At 35.3% G+C, this 23,913-nt stretch overlaps 2 protein-coding genes across 3 annotated transcripts; one reads left to right on the top strand and one right to left on the bottom strand.

Moving 5' to 3' along the window:
• Positions 1-315: 315 nt before the first annotated feature.
• zgc:112052 (protein C19orf12 homolog) lies at positions 316-4,193 on the bottom strand. Of its 2 annotated transcripts, XM_028450170.1 has the most exons (3): positions 4,066-4,193; positions 3,754-3,917; positions 316-931 (listed from the first exon to the last, which is right to left on the bottom strand). In XM_028450170.1, the coding sequence occupies exons 2-3, from the start codon at positions 3,914-3,916 to the stop codon at positions 666-668; spliced, it is 429 nt and encodes a 142-aa protein (XP_028305971.1). In that variant the 5' UTR covers position 3,917; positions 4,066-4,193; the 3' UTR covers positions 316-665. The 2 variants fall into 2 exon arrangements, with proteins under 2 accessions (XP_028305971.1, XP_028305972.1); XM_028450171.1 differs by lacking the exon at positions 3,754-3,917 and having other exon boundaries at positions 4,066-4,180.
• A 3,426-nt stretch (positions 4,194-7,619) lies between these two features.
• On the top strand, positions 7,620-23,462 carry uri1 (URI1 prefoldin like chaperone). The gene is made up of 11 exons (XM_028451499.1): positions 7,620-8,014; positions 11,389-11,423; positions 14,702-14,780; positions 14,884-15,019; positions 17,110-17,201; positions 17,282-17,345; positions 19,115-19,313; positions 19,389-19,626; positions 19,758-19,912; positions 20,807-21,047; positions 22,847-23,462. Exons 1-11 carry the CDS (start codon positions 7,943-7,945, stop codon positions 23,036-23,038), a joined length of 1,503 nt encoding a protein of 500 aa, XP_028307300.1. The 5' UTR covers positions 7,620-7,942; the 3' UTR covers positions 23,039-23,462.
• The last annotated feature ends 451 nt before the right edge of the window (positions 23,463-23,913 follow it).

The following is a 23,913-nucleotide window of genomic DNA, read 5'->3' as shown; positions in this document are numbered from 1 at the left end:
ATGTTAGAAAAGGTTTGATCAAGTGATGTTAGTCAGAGAACAATATTCAACAACAGTAGGTATGAGGAAAAACTGACCCATTTATTATTAACCAATTGGTTACATAATTTTTAACCTTCATAAGAACTACAGTATTCTACAATTGTATAAAATAACTGAATTGGGAAAAAAATAACGAAAAATCCAGAAATTTGAATCCGATATTCGTTTTCAGGCTAATATCGGACCAATAGCGATACCGGATCGGGACAGCCCTAATAATTTGTACACTTTAATAATTTAAAAAAACATTTCAGTTAGAAAAACAAAACTCAATTAAATGGCACTCAATATATTTATTACAAATTAAAAGAATGCACAGCTTTGTTTGACGTCCTTTAAATACAGCAGTGATCTATATGAATTAGTGGAGCAGTTACTGTAAGTATTCACTGTGCTAAAGTCTGAACACATTTATCAGACCAACCAACAGGTTTCCTCCACTTAATTCCCTTCTTTTAATAAGTTACAGTTCTTAAAAAAACATAATTAAAAAGGCATTTCAATTCTGTCACATCTTATCAGTACAATGTTGGTGCAGCTTCACAACATGAGTTCAAGTTTAGTTTAAAGTCTCATCAGCATCAAATTAACCAAACATCCATTCCATGCCAGATGATGGTGGTTCAGTCCACATAGTGAACCTCTGCCTGCAGCTCCTTAGTGACGTAACCCAGCAGAGCAGTGGTGAGCTGCTGCTTCATGGCCTGGTTGCTCATCACCAGCATGGTTAACTGGAGCACATCAGTCCACTGAACATCTGCCAGGATGACCATGAGGTCGTTGTAAAGCTTCTGCTTCTGCTGAGGGCTGAGCTCCATTATGATCTGAGGCAGAGGTTTGAATTGTCCACTTGTCATCCAGCAGCCAATCAGGCCTCCCACAGCGCCGCCTGAAGGAGGAAAGAGAAGCTTATTCATTATAACACTGAAACGTGGAAATATGTTTTAGGTTTTGTGTAAAAAGGGACACACAATAAAACAGGAAACAATGCTGCCTTTGGAATAACTGGGAGCTTTTCCCCAGGTACAGTTCTTCACTTTTCTACCATCATTGTTTTAGACACCCCCAAAATAAAGGTAACTGAGACCAGGGAAGGTGGTCTAACACAGACATGAGCATTCATGTGGAGACAGAGCCATCTATAAGGTTATAGGGTCATCTATCTATATGGTCATTGTTCTATGAATCTGTGATAACCACATTTATTTATTTATCTGAATAATATCCATTGTTATTCATGAAGTTTATTATTATTTGCACCATAGTATATAGTCATCTTAAAGATGGAAATCAGGGGTGCCCAATCCTGGTCCTCAAGAGCCCCTATCCAGCATGTTTTAGATGTTTCCCTCTCCCAACACACCTGATGGAAATGACCAGGATCATTATTAGGCTTCTGCAGAACTTGATGATGACTTAATCATTTGAATCAGGTGTGTGGGAAGAGGGAAACATCCAAAACATGCTGGATAGTGGCTCTTGAGGACCAGGATTGGGCACCCCTGATGTAAATCCTTGTTCTAATCAGAAATAAAATGGGTTAAAAGTGACCAAGAATGGTTGAAAAAGTGGTGAAATGACATTTTAAAAACCACAGCAATTGATTAAAAGTTGCAAATTACAGTGGCCAAAAACAGACAGAAAAAGTGGTACCAAAAAAAAAAGTTTCAAAGTGCCAATATTGGCTAAAAAGTGGCTAAAATGAGGGAGGGGGTTGGGGTAATAGAATTTAAAAAGTAGGAATAATTAGTTTAAAATGGCAAATAATAGCCATGACAAATGGTGAATGGGGTGAAATTGGCAAAAAAATATGCGTAACATGTCGAAAAAGAGGTTAAAAGTAACAATAATGGATCAACATACTGTATATGACATTAGATGAAAATGGTTTATAAGTGCCCAAAATGTCTTGAAATTGAAAAAAAATGTGCAGAAAAAGGCATTGAAATTTGATGGAGAAGTGGCAGAAATGTAAGTAAGCAGCCAAAATGCATTAAAAGGAGTAAAAATATGGCAAGAAAAAGTGATGAAAATAGGTTAGAATATGGCATGTTCGGTGTAGTTGTCAGAAAAAAAGGGCTCAAAATAATTGTTCAAAAATATTCTTAGTTTCTTGAAGGCATCTGGAAACCCCCCTCCTAGTGTCACGTGACCCCAAAGAGGGTCCCGACTCCAAGGTTGAGAATCCCTGGTCTAAGTGGATTTGCTTTTCTTTCTTTGTAGCTGCTGCATCAATGACTGCATGTCCATCTTCACATATTCTTACCCTGATGAGGCATTTCTTAATTGGTAAAATGGATGAATGTAAAAAATAAATAAATCTAATAGGAAAACTTAAGAACTGGAACCAATATTTGGTCCGTCAGCTAACTCATTATCATATTTATGAGAGTCATCTTCCCTCCAAGTGCTGTCACACACTACTCTACATGTTGGTCTCCAAGGCAGAAATTCTAATGCTGCACACGCACTAAAATTTCAGGTTATGCCTGTGTTTTCAACAGTGACCAATCAGCTAAACAGTGCTGTTTCACTTATCGACCTGTTAATATTGTGCACTTCCTTTAAATGTGTCAATTGAATGAAAACAATAGCTTAATAAAAATAAAAATGGACCTGGTTAGTGAATGGTGGACCTTGTAAATTTACCTTTTCAAAGTCAGAACTCTCACTGTCCTCTTCACACTCGGAAATCTCACTTTACCATCAATAATAATAATACATTATATTTATAAGCACTTTTCAAAAACTCAAAGACACTTTACAGTTGTTAACAATTACAAAAGTCTGGTCAGGAGGTCTGTTGCTTTGATAATAAATCTTTCGTCGGTTTTATAAAAGTGCTCAGATATGAGCATCATTCCCGGGTAGAGTCCAAATTCCACCCGTTGGAGACCCAGGTAGTCTGTGTTTCCGTCAACTACAGAGGTCACCTGTGTGGAAGCGAGAGGACTGCCCTTGCTTCTATACTGCTGCTGAGCTGCTGCCATCGGTTTATAAAAGTGCTTGGATCAGCTGAAAAACCCTGGTCACCTCCTGGAGTCTGAATATGTGTAATATTAATAATATGAACACTATTAAAACACTAACGATCTCTGGAATAAAATGACAAACGCTGTTAGGTTGAAGAACGCTGTTAGCTTGTTTACGTTTTTATACTTCTCAACCTGTCACACATGCACAATTCCAGAGACTTATTGACTTTGTTTTTTTGTATATAACAGAAGAATAATAATCACACAAACAAAGTACCTGAAATAAAATATAAAGTGTCAATAAATAGACCAAAATAAATAAATGTAAAAAAAATTTAAATAAATTAAAAAAAAGCACAAAAACTCTGAGACAAACGTGACAATAATTAGAGCCACAAACCATTCACACTGGAATTTTAAATGGTTTGTGAAAGGATGAACAAAAAAATGGGAAATGAGCATTAACGCCGCTTTGGAAAATATATATCAGTAGACTACATTATTAAAATCGCATTTTTTTTTTATTATTTTGCAAATAATGAACAACTTTTAATGCTGAAATTGAAAGTCAAAGTCCCTGCATATTTAATAAGTCTGGTCGACCAATGAAAATCTTGGTCGACCAATTAGTCGACTAAACGACCAAAGTTGGCAGCATTTCCATACAAATAGACACTTTCTATTATTAAACAATCACGTGCCACGGGCAGCCCCCATATAGATGAGAGTAACGTACCCACAGCAATGCCCAGAGGACCCCCCAGCAACCCTCCAGCAAAGGCCAGCCCCCCCGCTGCTGCCGCCCCTTTCCCTGAGCCTTTAACGGTGCTCCTGATCTGCTGGTTGGCTGAGAGTTCACAACACAGCTTCATCACGTCATCCATCCGATGACACGACATGCTGTGGATAGAATAGGAACATCAGTTTTAGCAATAAGTTTACTATCTATACAAACCCCGATTAGCGGATATGATAAATCAAGTCTGTGTAGATTAAAAAAACATAACCAATATTGACGTTTCTATCATTGAGGCTTTCATTCACTTACTTTGCTCTTTTATCGCATCTAACAAACACTGAGCCGATGTTTAAGCTGCCGTTACACGTCCATGTTTTACTGAATCATCACCATGACGCTGTTCGTCATGTTACACGTTGTGTTTTGAGAAGGGTATGTCGCAATGCATTCTGGGAGAACCCCGAGATGTTGCATTCACTGACAGTGCAGAAAACCCACTTTTCCTATGATTTAAATGAAATGAAATGAAATGAAATGAAATGAAATGAAATTAAACAGTTCTGAGTTCAATCATTTAATATAATATATTATTAAATATATTTTATTTTTATTTTTAAAGTAAAATAAAATAATTTAAAAAAAATCCATAAATTCCTACAAGCATCAGATGCTTTTCTTACAGCCAGGAGTAAGAACAGTTAATAGCCACCATTATTAGACCAAGAGGCAGGAAAACACTGAATGAGAAATTAATTAAACATATTACATTGATTCCAAGTAATATTATTTTAGTAATTGTCCATATTCTAATTAAGTTCCTAAATTAAACTTCTTAACCTCCTTCATCCAGCAAGTCCAAGAAGTACAACAATTAAATGGGAAGTTGGTACAGAGAATTTAAGAAGCAGATCCAAGCAATATTTCTGTTTCTTAGTTGCTAAAATAAATAAATAAATAAATAAAAAAGCCAGTTTGCAACAACCGACTGGTTAGTTTGGTAAGCACCCTATTGCCTATACTTTCTAGAAAATGAGTTAAAGTGAAAGAATCACGTGAGTTAAAACCTTTTAGTGTAATATTGGATATTTCCGACGTTAATGAAAGCAGCACCAACAACCAATGAACGTTAAGCACACACGGGGGGCGGGGCTGGAAAACGCAGCTGTGTCATATTTTTCACCAAACTTCCTCTTCATTCGTTTATGTCACAATATAACCATAAAGTTGTCTTTATGTGAATGTTTAAATATAATGCATGTTGCAGCTGAATGTTAAATAGCCAATATTAGAGGGATTAAAGTGTACAGCTCTTCTGTAGTATCAAGAATTACAGATAATTCGGTGTCAGTCAGTGTGTAACACTATGCTTGTCTGTGTTTGTCGGTGCTGAAGGATGTGACGACTGTTTACATGTAGGCATACGTGCATTTTTACCCAGAGTTCCCTGGGAGAGAAAGAGAAGCGAGTGTCAAGCTGCTTCTATTTAGTCTATAAACGGAAACTACTGTAACGCATTTTCAGAGTAAATCTCTGAAGTCAAGGTTGTGTGTAAAAAAAATCGTAACCGTTTATTATTATTATTATTATTATTATTATTATTATTATTATTATTATTATTATTATTATTATTATTATTATTATTAATAATAATAATTTATTATTGTTAAAAAAAGAAAAAAGCCTCAGAGTTTTCTTCCTTACAGGAGGCCAGAGATGGGAAACTTCTATCACAGAACATGGAGGCCACAACAAGGTGATTTTCAACATTCATGTCAGCATTAAGAATAATGAACAAGCTGAGCATTAATACACAAGAGGACAAAGAAGGGTTTGTGTGCTTTTGCTCTCATTTCATGCATTATTGTTGTCGTTTATCTGTCACTTTGAGTGTGTTTTAGAGTGATTTTGTGTATTTCTAATTATCTAGTTCTGTGTTTTTATTGTCATTTTGTGTATTTTTCATTTGTGTTGTGTGTTTTTGTTGTTGTTTTGCACGTTTGTGGAGTTCCTGTGTGTATTTTTGTTCGCATTTTGTTAATATTTTGTGTCATCATCTTTTAAATAGAAAAAATATATTATTAGAAAAATAAAATACAAAAAAAAAACGTGATTTTCACAGTGTGTTAGCCCTATAATAGAATAGTTAACTGGTCAGGTATAGTTTGTTCTGTAAAGTGGGTACATGCTCTATATTAGGGCTGGGCGATATGGTCCAAAACTCATATCTTAATATTTTTTTCTCAAAATGGCGATATGCGATATCAATCTTGATAATTTTAATGAGGATAAAGTCTTACCAGCCAGACAATTCAGGTGAAAAGTCATGATACAAAATACCACACAGGCACATGTATTAACAAACTGCTGCACAATATGTGCCACTTTAGGCTTTTTCTCCTAAGGGACAGCACGTGTGAGTGAGTAGTGGTAGATCTGGGGTAGAACGCATTCAGCAATTCATCCAACTCTGCTTTTTCCTGCTGTTCTGAGAAGTAGAGAAGGAAATAATTCCTGAAACCGGTATTTTGAAACAAAAGTAGCTACAAAAATATACATATTAAAATAGGCGATATTGTAATTTCACATATCTCCAAAGTAGTAAACTTGATATATATTAGGGCTGCGCGATTACGGCCAAAATGATAATCACGATTATTTTGATCAGTATTGTAATCACTATTATGATAATAATTATTTATCATGTTGGGAAAAAATCTGTATTTCTTTTGCACCACTTAAAAAAAACAACAATATATTAACAGTGTACAGTGAAAAACGAAGCTTTAAATGAAAATTACCAAAAAGTAAATAAAATAAATTAAATTATAATTGACAATTTGTATAGAATTTACATGGCAATTGCAATTACAATTGAAATGATCTGAACTCAATTTCAATTTAATTACAATTATGACAGCAACATATTTTTTTCAATTACAATTTCAATTGTAATTACAACATAATTGTAATAATTATCAATTACGCAATTACACATTTATAATTGACCCCAACCCTGCTGATTTGATATGCAGCAGAGCCCACATTTTAAATGTAAATATTGCCGACAATCAGGTTATTTTAATCGTGGAAACTGAAATCGTGATCACGATTAAAACTGGAAGTACCCATAGTTCTCGAGGCTATTGATACGTTTCCGTACCGTTTTCTAAACCTTTTATAAATAAGCGTAATGTGCCTATTGTTTGTCAGGATGGCCAAGTGGTTTCAAATCCCGTTTTTGTCATATATATATATATATATATGTTTTCTTATTTTAATATATTTAACATGGCAAATTCCATCTTTAAAAATACATATACAAAAAAAATAAACATTTTAGGGTATTTTCTCGGTTAGGGTTAGTGATAGCATTCGGGTTAGGGCTAAAATAAAAAGGTTTGCGGGGTAGCTAAAAATAAATATGAGCTAAAATAAAACTGACGGAACTTTAAGTCACGTGGTACACCTATCACGTGACCTAAACTGGCCAATGAGGGGCGCTTCTTATGAATAGACTGGTAGTCTACTGATACATTTCCGTATTAATAGCCACGGCCATTAAAATGTGATCGATTGCTCAGCCTTATTATATCTTAAATCTCGATATATTGCCCAGCTCTACTCTATATGGCAACTATATTATGAAGGATAGTGTACTTCTTCCCACTCTTTTTTTAGAAATGTAAACTGACTTGTGAAATTGGTTTTGAGAATATTTTTATTTTTCATGTTTCTTATGATATTCTGTTTACATGTTCGAAATTAAATAAAAAAATAAAAATAAAATAAAAATCAGGTATAAAGCGTGGATGCTGTCTTTTATTTTGAAAGCCATGACCGGATGTGCAGCTCTGTGTGGAGACATCTTGGTGTTTGGTGTGAGGTGCACAGCGCAGTGAGTGACGGGGACTATTTGCTAATCTTTGGATATTAAAACAAAGCCGTGGATGTTTTCGGAAGGAGATGCAAAAGCATTGAAATGAGAGTGTGAGATGATCTCATCTGTTAGCCTGAGGATTACTATCAACGCCTCATTGATGACAACAAGCAGCACGGCCCCGACCAAACGCTGCTGCTGCTGCTTTCATAAACACTTCTTTAGGACTCACAACAATCCCTGAGCTTGTCTCTCGGAGTCATTGAACAACTGTAATTTCACATTTCTTCTGTTGCACTTTGGTTGACAATGGCTGAGGAAGGTAACGTGAGCGCAGAGCAGCTCGGTGGGCTGCTGAAGCTCCGACACGAACACGAAAAGGTAATTTAGTGTTTGAACGTGTTTCCGCTGGCCACGCGGTCTCTTCTCCTCATGTGCTTTCTGAGTCTGATATACAACTTGTAAAACTTGTATTTGGTTAAATTATGTGACCCTTAACGTGCGCCTGTGTTCCCCTTTTGCACGAGTCGATTCATGTGATCGTTTGACTTTCAGTTTCCAGAAGCTTCAGCATGTGGTGTTTACGTCCGTCCGTTTATTTGCCTTTCAGCGCAACTAAAACTATAATTAATAACCCCAGGTTATACATAATACATATATTTTACAAATGAGCTCTAAGCACATGTAAATGAGAGTCGTGGTTTATTAAACCGAATAGCTCAATGTGTGTTTCCAAACTTGTTCACTCAGCAGATTTCCCTAAAAAGGACGAGTTTGTGCAGATGTTTTGACAGCTGTGTGTCTTCTACCCCCATCCTCGATAACATTTTATTTCCTTTTCTTCTACTCTTCTAAACAAGTTGTCTAAATGTGCCCTTTTATTTTTTAAACAATATTTTTATTCAGTTTTTTAATTTCACACATTTGAACAATATCAACTTTAATAACGGAGAATGATTCAAAGCACAAACACACACCAACAACACCTTTTATTATTATTATTATTATTATTATTATTATTATTATTATTATTATTATTATTATTATTTTTATTGTTATTTAAAAAAAAAAAAAATCATAATACGTTTTGTAGTGGCTTTCTAAAGAGCTGTAGATGTTTGTTTTGTTTTTTGTCATTTAATTACTTTTTATGTTTAAAATAAAGAAATCTGAAACACAAGATTTCATGTTTCAGGTTACACTAGTTGCCTGTTCAGATACCAAAATTACATTTGAAAATGTTGATTTAAATCATTAAAAACCAGCCATGAATCTGAACTTCCAGTGTTTTTTGCCTGTCGTCACCTAAATTTATTTATATTTTATTTTATAAAGGGATCCTCCACTGTTTTTACAGATGTGGCCTAAAACCTTTGAAATGTCCTTATTAAAAGATCTATGCCTAACAAAACACATTCTTTTGCTCCATATTCGTTTTATTAACTTTTAAAACTGGGACTACTTTACCCAGTGCGCCTCCATGTTGAAATGACATCATTGATGACGTGATTAACCCCGACAGTTCCCACTCTGCTGTTTCGTAGATGCCGTTAAGCAGAGAAGAAGAGCTCTGTGTGCATTAAATAATCCTACTGCTGCTCAACGCAGCAATGCATTCACTGCTGATTGTAATGAGCAGCAGTGAATCCTGGTTGCCTTCATTTACATGCACACAAAGCTCTTTAAATTTTACTGATTTTTAGAGCAACACAAGTTGTCATTTTGACTGAAAAAGCTCTTAAATGATCCTATAAAACTCAATAGACTAAAAGGGGTTAATTACGTCACCAATGATGTCATTTCAACATGGCGGCACACAGGGTAAAGTAGTCCCAGTTTTAAAAGTTAATAAAACAAATATGGTGCAAAATAATGTGTTTTGTTAGGCATAGATTTTCTAATAAGGACATTTCAAAGGTTTTAGGCCACATTTGTAAAAACAGTGGAGGATCCCTTTAATAACTGTATTAGATTTTTCACATTGTTGAAGACACTTTTCCCATCTTCACTTTGCAGGATTTTGTAAGACTTCATTGACTTTCACTTTTATTGAACAGATGCTCAATAAGCTCATGTTTAAGGTGATGTCATTGGCCTTCCAGCACATTTCCCTGTATGCCTTCATCTCTGAATCACTTTAATTAATCGCCATTCCTGAGTTATCTTCATAATGCATCAATGTGTACAGAAGTGATAGTTGGCCAATCATGTGACTAATGTAAGGTTCAGGGTGCCAAAGACGATTGCATTTAATGTATTTTAATTCAAGTCTTTCAAATGACCATAGCGTGGTTGGTTTTTACATTTTTTTAATGTTTATCTGATGGTATTAATTAGAAAAAATACCAATAGTGTCTTTAAATTCTAATAAAATTTGCATGTGAATGATTAGGGCTGAACAATTTTGGAAAATATTCTACTGTAATTGCGATTTTTTATTTATTTTTTCCCCCTCAATATTGCGATTTAAAATGCAATTATTTTTTCAAGGGCGTCTTGTCATGTATTTTTCAATGAACACAAGCAATAAATCAATCTGTTTCATAATAAACAACTTTAGATTTATTTAAACTTTAACTAAATATAAAATATACATTTTAAAGCACAGATTACAACAATAAAGCAAACAAATCTGTGGCTTTACCTGTCCAACATATCTACTTCACTTTCATGTAAACATGTGGACTGCACTTCTCAAACACTCTCTGAACCTAACAGAACGGTGTGTAAACAACTAAAATAAACAGATACATAAAATAATAATAAAGCTTATTAGTAGACAGTCAGTAACATAACACATGGAAAAGTAAAGAGAATTGATTTTTTTTATTTTTTAGGTAAATCAAACTCCCAACAAACTTATAAGTTATTACTAAGAAATAACTAAAAAATAAGAAAATGCAGCCTTTACGATTAGAAAATTGCATTACAAATGCAATTAATTGTTCAGCCTTACAAATTATTTCAAACTGTAACAAAAAAGTACGTAGACCTAAAGAAAACACAGTAAAAAAAAAAAAAAACAAGCTTTTTGCTAAGATTCCCAGTGTGTTTTTTTGTTTTATTTTTTAATTTATTATTATGTCTTGCAGATGTTCAGAATAACTTTTTATTTTTGGTTTTTTATGCAAATTATGGTACACAATGTCTGTGATTGTTCATATGCTGCAAACAACTACAAACCTTCTGAATGTTCTACTTGTTGCTGTTGTTGTGATCATTTTAAACAGAATATGACGTTTCCTACTTTGATTAATTTCTCTTTTTATTATTCTAACAGGGTAGCTGCATATCTTCCAAAAAACTTCATTGCTGTCTATTTATAGACAATTTTATCCTGAATCAAGATATTTTTTGGCAAATGTCTTGGGGGTACTGATAGATATTTCCCCCTAATGGATGACAAAAACTGACATTGCCTTTTAAATCATAACTGGTTTGATGTGAAGGATGTAATGGAGCCAAAAAAAGACGGACGAAGAAACGCTGACAGATACCTGTTCACTGCATTAACCACGTTCCCATAAATACAGAATATATCTTTAAGGTTTCTCTCCTTTCATTTATTTATTTATCTTCTTCTCTTCTTTTTAATTTTCTTTTCCTTCTTTCTGTTCTTCTTTCTCTTGCTCTGATCCTTTATAATGATTGTTTTCACTTTTCTTTTGCGTTCTTCCTTTCTTTCTTTCTCTTTTTCTCTATTGCTTTCATTAATTCATTCTTTTATTATCTGTCTTTTCATATTTCTACAACAGGTGGTGAAAGACTGTGAAAGTCGAATACAACACTGGTAAGTGGTAAAGATTCACTCTCCTGCCCAGTCCTCGCGTGATGCTTGCAATGGTTTGCTTGTATTATTTTGGCGTTCAGTGAGAGACGCATTAATGCAGGAAATACCAGTTATTTTATGGTTTTGTTTAGTTTTTGGTTGACTTGTTTTGGACGTTAGGCATTGTCTGTCTGGGGCTTATTTTTAGATATTGTTATATATACTTCAGAGCTGAGATTCTTCCTTATTTATATGTAGATTATTTTACAATGGCCTAGTTTTAGCACAGTTTGGTGGTAAGATGACAAAATTAATCTTAAACAAAGTAATTGGTTGATAATCTCAGGGAACAAACTTGTTTGCCCAACCTTTTTTTTTTAAAATAAAAAAAAAAAAATGTTTTCTTTCTTTTTCTACTTGAAATTCTATTGTAAGAAGGGTTTCCAATTTTCCCTTATCGTAACAGATGGATGGAAAAAACAAAATTCACATTTTGAAAAAGAAAATTAATCATTTCTTTTTTTATTATTATTATTTATTATTATTTTTATTAAAAACCGTCCTCATAATGACACGGTAATGGCTCACATACATGTTTTAAAACAATGCGATGCATTTACACATAATTATGAACAGGAAAACGGGTGATGATATGATTTTAAAAGTGTGACAACCGGACCAATATTTCCATTTGCGATTTTGTGCAAAACGTGAGGGTGATTCGTCAATAATTTGTGGTAAATAAAGGTTTAATAAAAATGTCTTTGGACTAGTGCTGGGAGATATTTTTCTCAAAATCGTGATATACAATATAAATCGGGATTTTTATTTATTTTTTAACTCAATACAGTCTTTCCAGAAAGACAATTAAAATGCGAAACAGGCAGATTTATTAACAAACGTGCCACTTTTGGCTTTTTCTCCTGTAAGGGACAGCACGTGTGAGTGAGTTCTGTAGTGTGGTTGGGTTAGGTTTAGGATGCACTCAGAAATCCATCTAACTGCTTTTCCTGCTTTTCTAAGAAGTAATGAAAGCAGCAACTCCTAAAACGTGCGACAAAGGTGGTGGAAACGGTTTGAAAGTGCTGAAAATGTCTTAAAAGTTTAAAAAAAACTTGCAGAAAAGGTATTTAAATTTGATGGAGAAGTGACAGAAATGGGAGCAAAAATGCATTAAAAAGAGGAAAAATATGGCAAGAAAAATTATGTTGTAGAAAAATGGTAAAATAAGCAAAAATGGGCTCAAATTGTTAAACATATTCATTTTTTGAAATATTTTAATAGAAAATAAGCCATAAAATATATATCTCAGAAATGTGGAAAAGTTGTAAAGGAGGACACTGTTTGACTGTACTCTAGAATAACATTAAATACTTGTATGATGTGATTTCTACTATGATTGTATAAATAAAAACAAGTTAAGAAAATATAGATATAGATCTCGATATACGAGATATTGTCATTTTCTATATCGCCAAAATGGAAAACTTGATATATCTTGAATCACGATATATTGCCCAGCTCTACTTTGGACCATGTCACACATTTCCATGGTATTGTTTCCATAAACGGTTAGCTGAGGGTTGATTTGTTGATATTTTCTGAAGGCCAGTTTTGTTTCTGGGTCTAAATGAGCCAGAGTGGACAGTTCTCAGTTAAAGGTTGAATAGATCAGCGTTTCTCAAATGGGGGTATGTGACGTGTAACCCTAGGGGTACGCAGTGGCACTACAGGGGCAACTTGAGAGAGAGGGGGGAAAAGAACAAATGAAAGCATTAATAGTATATGATTTTTAAAGTTTATTTTTAGTTAAAAATCAGAATCATATTAAATATTACCTAAATATTAACTAAAACACACAAAATAAAAGAAAAATACACTGAATAATAAAAAAGAACAGACAAACAACAACAAAATCCATAAAATGACACCAAAACCACAAAAGGACACAGAATAATCTGGATTTGAACATGAACTGAAAATACAAGGGTGAGTCTTGGTCCCACATCAGGAGGGAGATTCTTTAAAATGTGTGTTATCACTGATTAATTCCGTCATTATGCTCTATAGGTGTTTTTTCACAGATTTCTGAGGAACATGTAGTCAGACAAAGGGGGTAGTTGCATTCAAATGTAAGAAAAAGGAGGTTCTTGAGCCAGAAAAGTTAAAGAACCACTGGAATAAATGATTGAGCATCACCTTGTTTAGCAGGCCTGGGCAATAAATTGAGATTCCAAATATATCAATTTTTATATCAATATTTTGGTGATATAGAAAATTACAATATTGCTTATATTGATATATTTTTCATTTTAAAGCTTATCTTGTATTAAAATACTCATTTTAGGAGTTGCTGCTTTTGCAACATTTCAGAATAACACAGTTAGATGGATCACTGAGTGTCTTAACCCAGACCTTCCCTTAAACAAGCCACACTACAGAACTCACTCACACGTGCTGTCCCTTAGATGAGAAAAAGCCAAAAGTGCACATATTGTGCAGCTGTTAATGAATAAGTCTGCGTGGCATTTTGCGTCAGCAGATTTAACCCAGAATTGTCTTTCTGGTAAGACTTTATGGAGTTAAAAATATCTAGATTTATACAGTATTGTAAATTAGCCTTTGGCTAGATGGCCCATGGACATGGCATCAGTTGCTTTTTTTTTTTTTTTTTAATGTAACAATACTCTCTGTTCTGTCTCTACTAAATAAATTAATAAAGAAATATAGCCATTTTTAGAAAAAATCTTGAGATGTGAGTTTTGGTCCATATCGCCCAGTCCTAACGTTTCCAATAGTCTTAACCTTTCCAACCTTTTATTCAGGTCAATTAAATAAATATCAAATTAACTATGATATATTGCGCCAAATTACAAGAGACATAATTGAGGTTTGTAGAAAAGTTCTGCCCCTAAACTTTAGATTGCACTTTGCATTTTATTGCAATTTATTGTCTCGTCATTCTTTATGCAGTCATATTTTAAGTGCTCAGTGACGGTAGACTGTAAAAATAGGTTGATACTTTTTAACAACTGACCAGAGAGGCATTTGGTCACTTTTTAATGCACTTTCTAGCTATGACAAATATAGTTGTGGCAAACGGCTTTAGAGCTTTTCATTGGTGCTGATATTTCCAAAGGAGGGATTCAGGTGTGTTTTAGCTCTGAATAAGTCTTAAGGTTTCCAACCTACCGCAGCATTAACATTGATTAAGTGAGTTGATAAGATAAATGGATGAGTTGTAATGACAGTTGTCGTATGAAGGGAATAATATTGTTTGTGTTTAAACCATTTGACAGGATAAAGGTGTCAGACGACTATGACGCGCTAAAAGACCGCCTCAGAACTCTTCCTGATCAGCTGTGTTATGATGTCATGGTGAGTGCTGGTGTTTACTATACATACTAATTAAAGTACCTCTCCATAAAACACAACTTTGTGTTTATGTGATGCTTTTCCTTCTGTCTACTCCTGCTTACAGGTGCCGTTTGGTCGTTTGGCATTCATGCCGGGGAAGCTGGTTCACACTAATGAAGTCATGGTGTTACTGGGTGACAACTGGTTCGCAAAGTGCTCCACCAAGCAAGCGCAAAAAATCGTGGATCACAGGATGAAACGTGAGTCTTTTCTAATTATTTTGTATCTTTTTGGAAAAATCAGTTAAATGGCAGTTTTCTCCAGCAGAGGGCGCTGATGCATCATATCTGGATGGCTTTGACAAAGCCCACAAGTTAGAAACAAACTGTGATGTGATACTGCGTTCTGATAGGCAGAGCTGGCTGCAGTCTAAGGAGATTGATATGTTGTCATCAAAAGATATTAAATTTGTATTTTTATTTGTGATGGAAAATTGGAATGTTGGATCTTCTTTTTAACACTTTGATTTTGCTGTGAAAATTCTGTATTCACAGGTACTTTAAAACTAAACCCACTCTATGCTATTGGAATAATGAAATCTCTAAAACTTGTTAAAGACAAAAGCTTGAAATGTGTATGCTTTACTGTGTAGCTTTAATTTGATTTAAGGATTTATTTATATGTTTATCAATATCTAGTTAGGTCAGGACTTATGTATGTTTGACAGTTTTTGTGTCCTTACTATTATCACTGGCATTTATGGTTGAAAGTTCCCTTTGTGTGAGGCTAATGTGATAAAATAATTGACTCCTCACCCCTTCCACCGTCCCACCCTGAATCCCTCTTCCCTGTTCCCTTCCTCCTCACCTAGGTGTAACATTTCCCTCTCTTATATATCGTCCCTCTAATAAAGTTTGTCTTACCTTTCCTTAGGGAGGGATGGTCATGGTCACAATTATGAAATAGCATAAAGTAATTTATTTAATTGCAATAAGAAAACATGCATTGCTGTCACAAAAAGATGGCACTACATATACAGAGTTGACCTTCCACAGCATGTGCAGATAAGCTGAAAAATGTATTGGATGTATTGTTTGTATTAAATGCATGAACAAAAGATGCACTGATGCTTGCATTAATAGCACATACACATACTGACTTGCAAGGTAAATGTATTTTTCTTACACAAGACAAGTCAGTGTGCTTTACATTAGTGGTTCCCAAACTGGGGTACGTGAACACCTTTCAGGAGGCACACAGAAACATTTGTCAGTTATATAGTCAGTTATATAGTTCTTTTTTACATGCACACAGACTTTTTTTTTTCCTCTCATCTATCAATAATCATTTGTGGCACAATTCTTTAAAATACACCAAAAAGTGAAGTTTAGGTTATAAAATTAGCAAAACATCAGAAATAAAGGAATAAAAAGGCTAATAAATAATGTATAACGTGAGCTAAGGGATACTTGTGATAAGAAATATAGGCTAGGGGAACATGGGGCAATAAAGTTTGGGAAACACTGCTTTACATGATTAAAAAAAGTACAACAAGCATCATTAAACGGTTTGAAAATAATCAATAAAAACATTAAATCAACAACAGAATTATTAAAAAATAAATTCCCTGTCAGTCATAGACAGTAGAGAAAAAAGAGTGTCTTTTACTTGGATTTAGAACAAGTTTGTTCCTGTGTGTGTGTGCGTGCGTGTGTCTGTGCGTACATGCGTGTGTGTAGCGCTGCGTTCCATGTGGTATTTTGTGGTAATTCTGCTGCTCAGTCTCGGCTGAATTTCTGACATCAAGCAAAATGGGCCCAAATAATGATCTTTGATGTGAACATTATTAGAATGTTAAGTGAAGCAGAAATGTGCTGCGACAGCCCCATCCACGGCCACCCTTCCCTCCTCTATACACCCCCCTTCCGCCCCCATCTCCTGACCCGGCCTACCCTGCTATTACACAGCTAAGTGCTGTAATACAAACACAGCGAGCTGAAATGTGTCAGACAGCAGCAGAGTTGTCAGGCCTTCTATGTTTGACCTTTCTTCACTTCCAGTTGATGCACTGACTGGAGGGGCTCCCGATTGCCATGGAAACTATGGCCCTCTGCTGCTATTAGTGGAAGGGCCTAATTGTTGTGAAGATTTAATGATCCAGAGTAGTATTCAGGGCAGAAGATATTATGAACTGTTTGTGTCATCATTTTCTTTCCTATTTTCCACGACTTATTTGGGGTATTTCAACTCGTTCACAGCTGCTTTGCCTGCAGCCGTTATTAAGTACGTCTGGATTTGTCAGTAGGATTTCCTCAGAGCAAACGGTGATTATGATCTTTGATTTGTGCAGATGTGAAGAATGAAATGGAGGATCTCTCCAAGACGAGGAAAAACTTTCAAGCCAGAGTCGGGTTCGCAAAGGATTTGGAAACGATGTCAGATGTACGTATTATGTTCGCGTCATCTCTAATACATGATGTCGTGTAAGAAAGGAATTCTTTAAATGTGTTGTTGTTTTTCAGAGGAAAGGGCACTATGTTGAGATCAGAGAGGAGGTTGGAGATGACGGCTTTACTGTAACCAAAGGTATGTTTTTCAGTGACTATCACTCCTGAATGGGTAATGTAAACATTACCCAATGACTAATGTAAACATTAGTCAAAGACCAATGTTTACATTTGTTTGACTCAAAATGCAGTTTTTAAATGAAGGGTTTTATTAATGAGGATGAAAAAAATCCAAAGCTACATGTGTGCCCTGTGTGAAAAAGTGTTTGCCCCCCAAACTGAATAACTGGTTGGAGCTTTGGGGTTTTTTTTTTTCTCATTATTAAAACCCTTTTATTCCTTACATTTTTAAACACATATCTGTACTTTCCACTCCTTGCGTTTTAAAAATGAGCTCGTTACTTTTAAGAGCTTGGAAGACGACGTCACAGCATAAAAAGATGCAAACCACGAAGCTGCTTGTGAAAGGTTGATCAGCAGCGCGACTCATTTTCAGACCTAAAAGGGCACGTTTCCATCCCAGAAACCTGGAGAACATGATTGTTTTTAGGCTAAATGAAAAATGTTGGTAGTTTGAGCTTTTTTCTATTTGGCAGTGTCCCTTAGTTTTATGGTTAAGTTTTTTAAGTTTTTAAAAATGTGAAACTGCTCTGGGTTTTATTGAGCATTTACATTTTTTTTTTCTTGAAACATTTTATTTACCAATGTTATCTATAATGAGTGCTAAATTCTCCAGGTGTTCATAAAGGGCAACGGGTTTCATTTATTTCCATGTACCAGTTTTCTACAAGTTCTTAAAAAAATAAAAGATATTGGATTTGCTGGTTTAAAAACCGTGTCTTATTATTGAAGGGAAATTTATTTTACTTTTAACTTTTTTTCTTAGTAGCATGTACTTTTTTACTTTTACTCAAGTAAGGGAGCATCTTCAATACTTTTACTTTTATCAGTCATTTTTTATTCTAGTACTTTTACTTGAATACTGAATACTAGTACTTTTGCCACCTCTGCCCACTGGATGTAGTATTTTTTTTTACAAATAAACGTAAGAATTCTCTTTATTCACTTGGTGGAAAAACCGTTACCGATATTACATTTTATGGCTAATATCGGCCAATAATATCGCCCATCTCTACACTAAACCAAAAAGATGATTCAAATAACAAGATTGACAAACTACACATTAAAAAAACACAACCCTGGGGTGGTGTGTAGCTCAGTGGGTTGAGCGCCCGCCCCATGTACTGAGGCTATAGTTCCTCACCTGCAGCGGGTCCAGGTTCAATTCCCGGCCTGGGACCCTTTCCTGCGTGTCATTCCCTGCTCTCTCTAACCCCCTTCCTGTCAAGCAACTGTCATATAAAGGCCACTAGAGCCAAAAAAATCCTTTAAAAAAAAAAAAACACAACCCATAAAATTAAAATGAGTAAAGCGTAATTCAAAGAGCTGATGCATCAGTGAAGGTGACTGCACTTAAAACTCATGTTATTGCAACAAGTGTCAAGTAGGAAAACAGGGAACGTAATTTGATTTTAAACACGAATAAAACAAGTTGTTAGAAATATGGCTAAAAAGAAAACATTTCTAGTGATGATTAAAAAATAAATATCGATACAAAAGCTTGAACTGCAGCGAAGGCAGAAACAGCCATTGTCTTAGTGATTAAATCCTCTGATACTGTAGTACGTTAACTAGTCTGTTGTTATGATCTAATATGTAATGAAGTATGATGTTGGCCTACTGTATTAAGTTTGACCCCATTAATCAAATCAAAACGATGAAGTTAAATAAAGAGTTGGTTTGAAATGTTTCCTGAAGTTGATCGTTCATGTTTGTTTGTTTTTCCAGGAAAGCAGAGAATAGCTCACAAACTCAATTCAAAGCCCAAGCTGGACTCAGTGCTGGATCTTAAAGACGAGAATGAGGAGGAAGTAAAAGGAGAAAAAGAGGAAGCAGGTGGTAAAAAGTCCGTTCTGACTGAGGAGGAGTTATGGACTCGATTGGATGAGCTGGAAAAACTGGAAGAGCTCCAAGATGAACAGGACAGGTGAGCAATCCTCCTCTAACGTTTGCAGATTCTAACATTAAGGTAAATGTGTCCAATGAAACGTATGTGCTTCAGACTCTCTGATAACGCAGACATGAACGGTGAAGACACCACCACGTCTTCCTCAGAGGAAGAAAGAGAAGCTGATGCTCCTCCCATTAATGGCATAAGTTTAAAGCCGAGCTGGAGCTCAGCAGCACGCAGCACCGCTCCACTCAGTGGGAAAATCCAAGAGGAGGAGGAGGAAGATGAAGATGAGGAAGACCACGGTTTGCCAACTATCTTCTTCTCTCACACGGTTGAACCCAAGAAGGTCAGTGTGATGGATTCTTTATATCATAATGTTACGACTATGATTTTGGGGTTTTCTGGGTCCTATTTTTGTATTTAGGTACATTTGGTCAGGCAGCCTACATGCTTCATTGTTTTTGTTTTAAACTCCAGGTGAGGATAAACACAGGAAAAAACACCACCCTGAAGTTCAGTGAAAGGAAAGAGCAGAAGGAACACTCAAAGAGGAAAAAAAAGAATGGCCATAATAACGGCCACTCCCATCATGAACTTCACAACAAAATCACTACACCAGCAGACGTATACAGGTAAAAAAAACACATGCACGATATACTGTACATGAGTTCGTTCACATTATAGCTCAGGCTTTGTGATGAGACCAAAATTCATATTTCAATATTTTTTTCTCAAAATTGCAATATTTGATATAAATCTCTACTTTTTTTACTCCATAAAGTCTAATCAGAACGACATTTCTGGCTTAAATCTGCTGATGCAAAGTGCCACACAAGCACATTTTTTATGTTAAACTGTTGAAAAACTCAAAATTCGTACAAAATCCTTACATTTTACTCAAATTATGATAATTTCCTTTATTAAATGTGATGATCCCGTTGGAACTGATATGTATCACTTGTTGCTTGGATATGGAGCGTTTCTTACATATTTTGTATTTCATGTATACGTAGAAGTGCACATTAATGTAGAAATTACACATTTTCCCGGACAGAATCTGTGGCCCATTTGAAATCCAACTGCTCCGTATTTGGCCCCTGAGTTTGACACCCCTGGGTTAGGGAATTGAAACCGGTGACCCTCCGATTACAAGCCTGCTTCTTTAACCATTATGCCACCACTGCCACTGGGTTAGGACGCACTCAGAAATCCATCTAACTGAGCTCTTCATGCTGTTCTGAGAAGTAGCAAAAGCAGCTACTTCTCAAACATGTATTTTAAAATAAAATAAGCTACAAAATCAAAATACAGTGTATCTATATATGCAATATTGAATTTTTTTCTATATCGCAAAAATAGAAAACTTGATACATCTTGAATCTTGATATATTGCCTAGGCTTAATTATAGCTTGTCATATTGTCCACAACCGTTTGTTGACATAATAGATTTTGTAACGCACCGTTTCTGTCACCACAACCAAACCATTTCCCCAACGTGCTCCTAAACCCGCTCTTTTTTCATCAGGTTGTTTGTGGATGTGAAGAATGGGGAACTGGTTCCCAGGAAGTCCATCCTGAAGTCACGCAGTCGAGAGAACAGCGTGTGCAGCGACACGAGCGAGAGCAGCACCGCAGACTTTGACGAGCGTCGGATAATCGGACGCAGCTTCAGCCACGACGAGGCCAACCACAGCGACACCAGTGATGGCATCGCAGAAGAAGACAGTCCTGTATCCGTACCTCTGCAGACACACAGCAGGTTTGAGGTAATAACACTCATTTCCTTTCAGTCTTTGCTGTTTAAGGACTTCCTGCTTTAGTTAGAAAAAGCAAAAAGCAAACATTTTTTTACAATTTAACATCCCAAATAGAATAAACGTACTAATTTAAATGTTGCTGGACTGAGAGAGTTTGGGCGTTACTGGAGGATGAAGCAATGAGAGGTTTGGGACGGACTTTATTGTGAAGGCCCCTCCACACAACATCTGGTCGCTGCTCCCCTGATGTTTGTTCTTGTTTAATGCTTCCATCACCCTTCTCAAAGTCACTTTCACTTAATCACTGATGCTTCTCAATAAAATCAACAAATAAAATGTGTAATTATAAATAAACATCAAACTTCTCTCAAACCTGGCCAAGTTTTGCTAGCTGTTATTATTTTTCATTTATGTATTGTAAAATCTATTGTAAACTAATAACTTCATGAATCAAACTTTAATTTTAAGTGCTTTTATATGAACATATGCAGTGCAAATTTCTTTTACAGCAATAAGAAAGCACCTAAGCCTTAAACAGAAACTTCTAAAAGCTGCTTTATCATTAGCAGCTTTATATTATTTTTTAAACTGTTTGTTACACAAAAGTTGTTCTCATCCATTACTGACCCCAAAAAACGCTGCCAAAGTCACATTTCTGTCGTTTCTACGCGTTGACAAAACAATTGCGATGTTGATTATGAGGATTACCAGGAAACACACGAATCCAGCTGAAGATACTTATCCATTTCAGCGGCATTGTTGCATTCTTTTACAGAACTCCAACTCCTATAATGCAATACGTAAAGCTTACTGGAGTTGAAGTCGCATGACCTTTATTTTATTTTTTTTACATCAACACCCCTTGACATTTGTGGGTAAATCCCCATCAGAGGATTTCTGAGAACAACTGTTGGATGACGGGTACAGTTTTAATATACGAGTTATGTGGTTAAGCAGCTTTAAAACACGAGTTTGCAACATGAAAAGCTTTATACTCCATGTATCAAATCAAATCAAACTTTATTTGTATAGTGCTCTTCTTCATACATAGTGTAATTCAAAGTTTTACATAGTTAAAACCACAAACCCCACACACAGGCCATGCTTATATCGCATGATGGAAGTCATTTTGTAATCTCAAATTGATGAAAAAAAACTAAAAAATTTTTAAAATCTTGCAAATTTCTTCAACATATCCTACTAAAGTAAAAAAAAATTTTTTTTTATAATATTAAAGAAATATAAGTGAATTTATAAGGTCACTTAATGCTTGGATGTTGTTGGTCTCATATACTCACATGTCATTTATACATGGAATTGCAAACTAGGGCACATTAATGTTGAAATTACTCATTTTCCAGCCTAAAATCTGTGGCCCACTTTAGATCAAACTGTATTTGGCCCCTGAACTAAAATGAGTTTGACGCCCCTGATCTAAGGAAACACTGGGAAAGACAAAAACAATCATTAAGAAGGATAAACACAATTAAAACAAACATAATAAATAACAATCCTAAAACGGCAAAAGCAACACAGAAATAAAGACATACTACCTGATAAAATGACCAAGTAGAATACAAAACAATAAAATAAATTAGTCATTAGTTAAAAGCTAAGTAAACAGGTGTGTATAGAGCCTGTTCTTAAATGTATTGTATTATTAAACGATAATAAATGGAATATAGAAGCCTCATAAGTTAAAGTTCTTCCCAGATAGGCCTTAATAATCATTAGTTTGCTAAAGGAGGCGATGTAAATAAAAGCAATATTAACGACTTTCGCTTTCTTCTTCCGTATGTTCTCCTCAGGCCTTTTCAGGCACAGTGATTGAAAAGGATCCGATGCATTTGTCTGTCCCACATCTGACCATCTCTCCACCCACACTGCCAACCATACTGGAGAGGAAACAGGAGGAGGTGGTGCCCGACGTTGTGGCCCCTCCTCCTCCAGCCCCCAAACGAGTGTCCAAGTTCAAAGCTGCCAGGCTGCAGCAGAAGTGACCGACAATACAAACACTTTCCCCATGAACGTCTGCTCTTAAACAATTTGTTTCCTTACCGTAACTGTGAATTATAACCAAAACAAAAGAATGAATATTTTATTTCCTCCCTCACTTTCTCTCTGTGTTTTTCTAAGCTTTTGTCAACAGTTGCAAAGGAAATTTCTAACCGATAACCTTTGTTTGTTTACCTGCTATTTTCACACTTGTGTGCAGTTATTTTTATCACCATCTACATTTCAGAAGCACTTACCAATTATTAGTCTGTTTATTGGCTTTCTGTTTTTCTAGTTCATGCTTCAAACATGTCAACTGATCTTGACCCGCCGAATGAATGGCTTTGTGATCAGCTTTATGTAAAGGCAATAATAAGATGATTCTGTTGCTCATAAAAAAAAAAGTAAATAAAGAATTTTGTCTACAAATTTTGTTTTGTTTTATTAAGAAATACGATTTCCGAATTTTTCCTTCAGTTGAAAATAAAGCATAGTTGTTAGTCACTAAAAGTACATGTTTATACGCCATTAAGGCAGGTTTTATTTGGTTTTACTAGATCTAAACACACAGGAAGAAGCAAATTTGGCTTTTTTGCAATACATTCTTTTTCTGAGCATTCAAATTTGAGGAGCTAAAGAAGTGCAGCGCCAACCCAAACTGCAGCCAAACTTTTCAACAAGGCACCGATGTTTCCTCCAAGGAGGCCAAATAGACGTGACGGCTTTCCCAGTTGGTGGAAGTCCAACAAGGCATTAAATTAGGAGCCAAGACATCCATTTAATAAGTGTCACAAAGAGATTATCTAAAGATTAAAATCTGATACACACACATCCCAATTCTGAGCTCAGGGTAAATAAAGGCCTGTCAACTTTTGTATGA

Source organism: Gouania willdenowi, chromosome 6, assembly GCF_900634775.1.
Source record: "Gouania willdenowi chromosome 6, fGouWil2.1, whole genome shotgun sequence".
NCBI classification, from domain to species: Eukaryota; Metazoa; Chordata; class Actinopteri; order Blenniiformes; family Gobiesocidae; genus Gouania; species Gouania willdenowi.
This window is presented reverse-complemented; position numbering and strand designations above follow the sequence as displayed.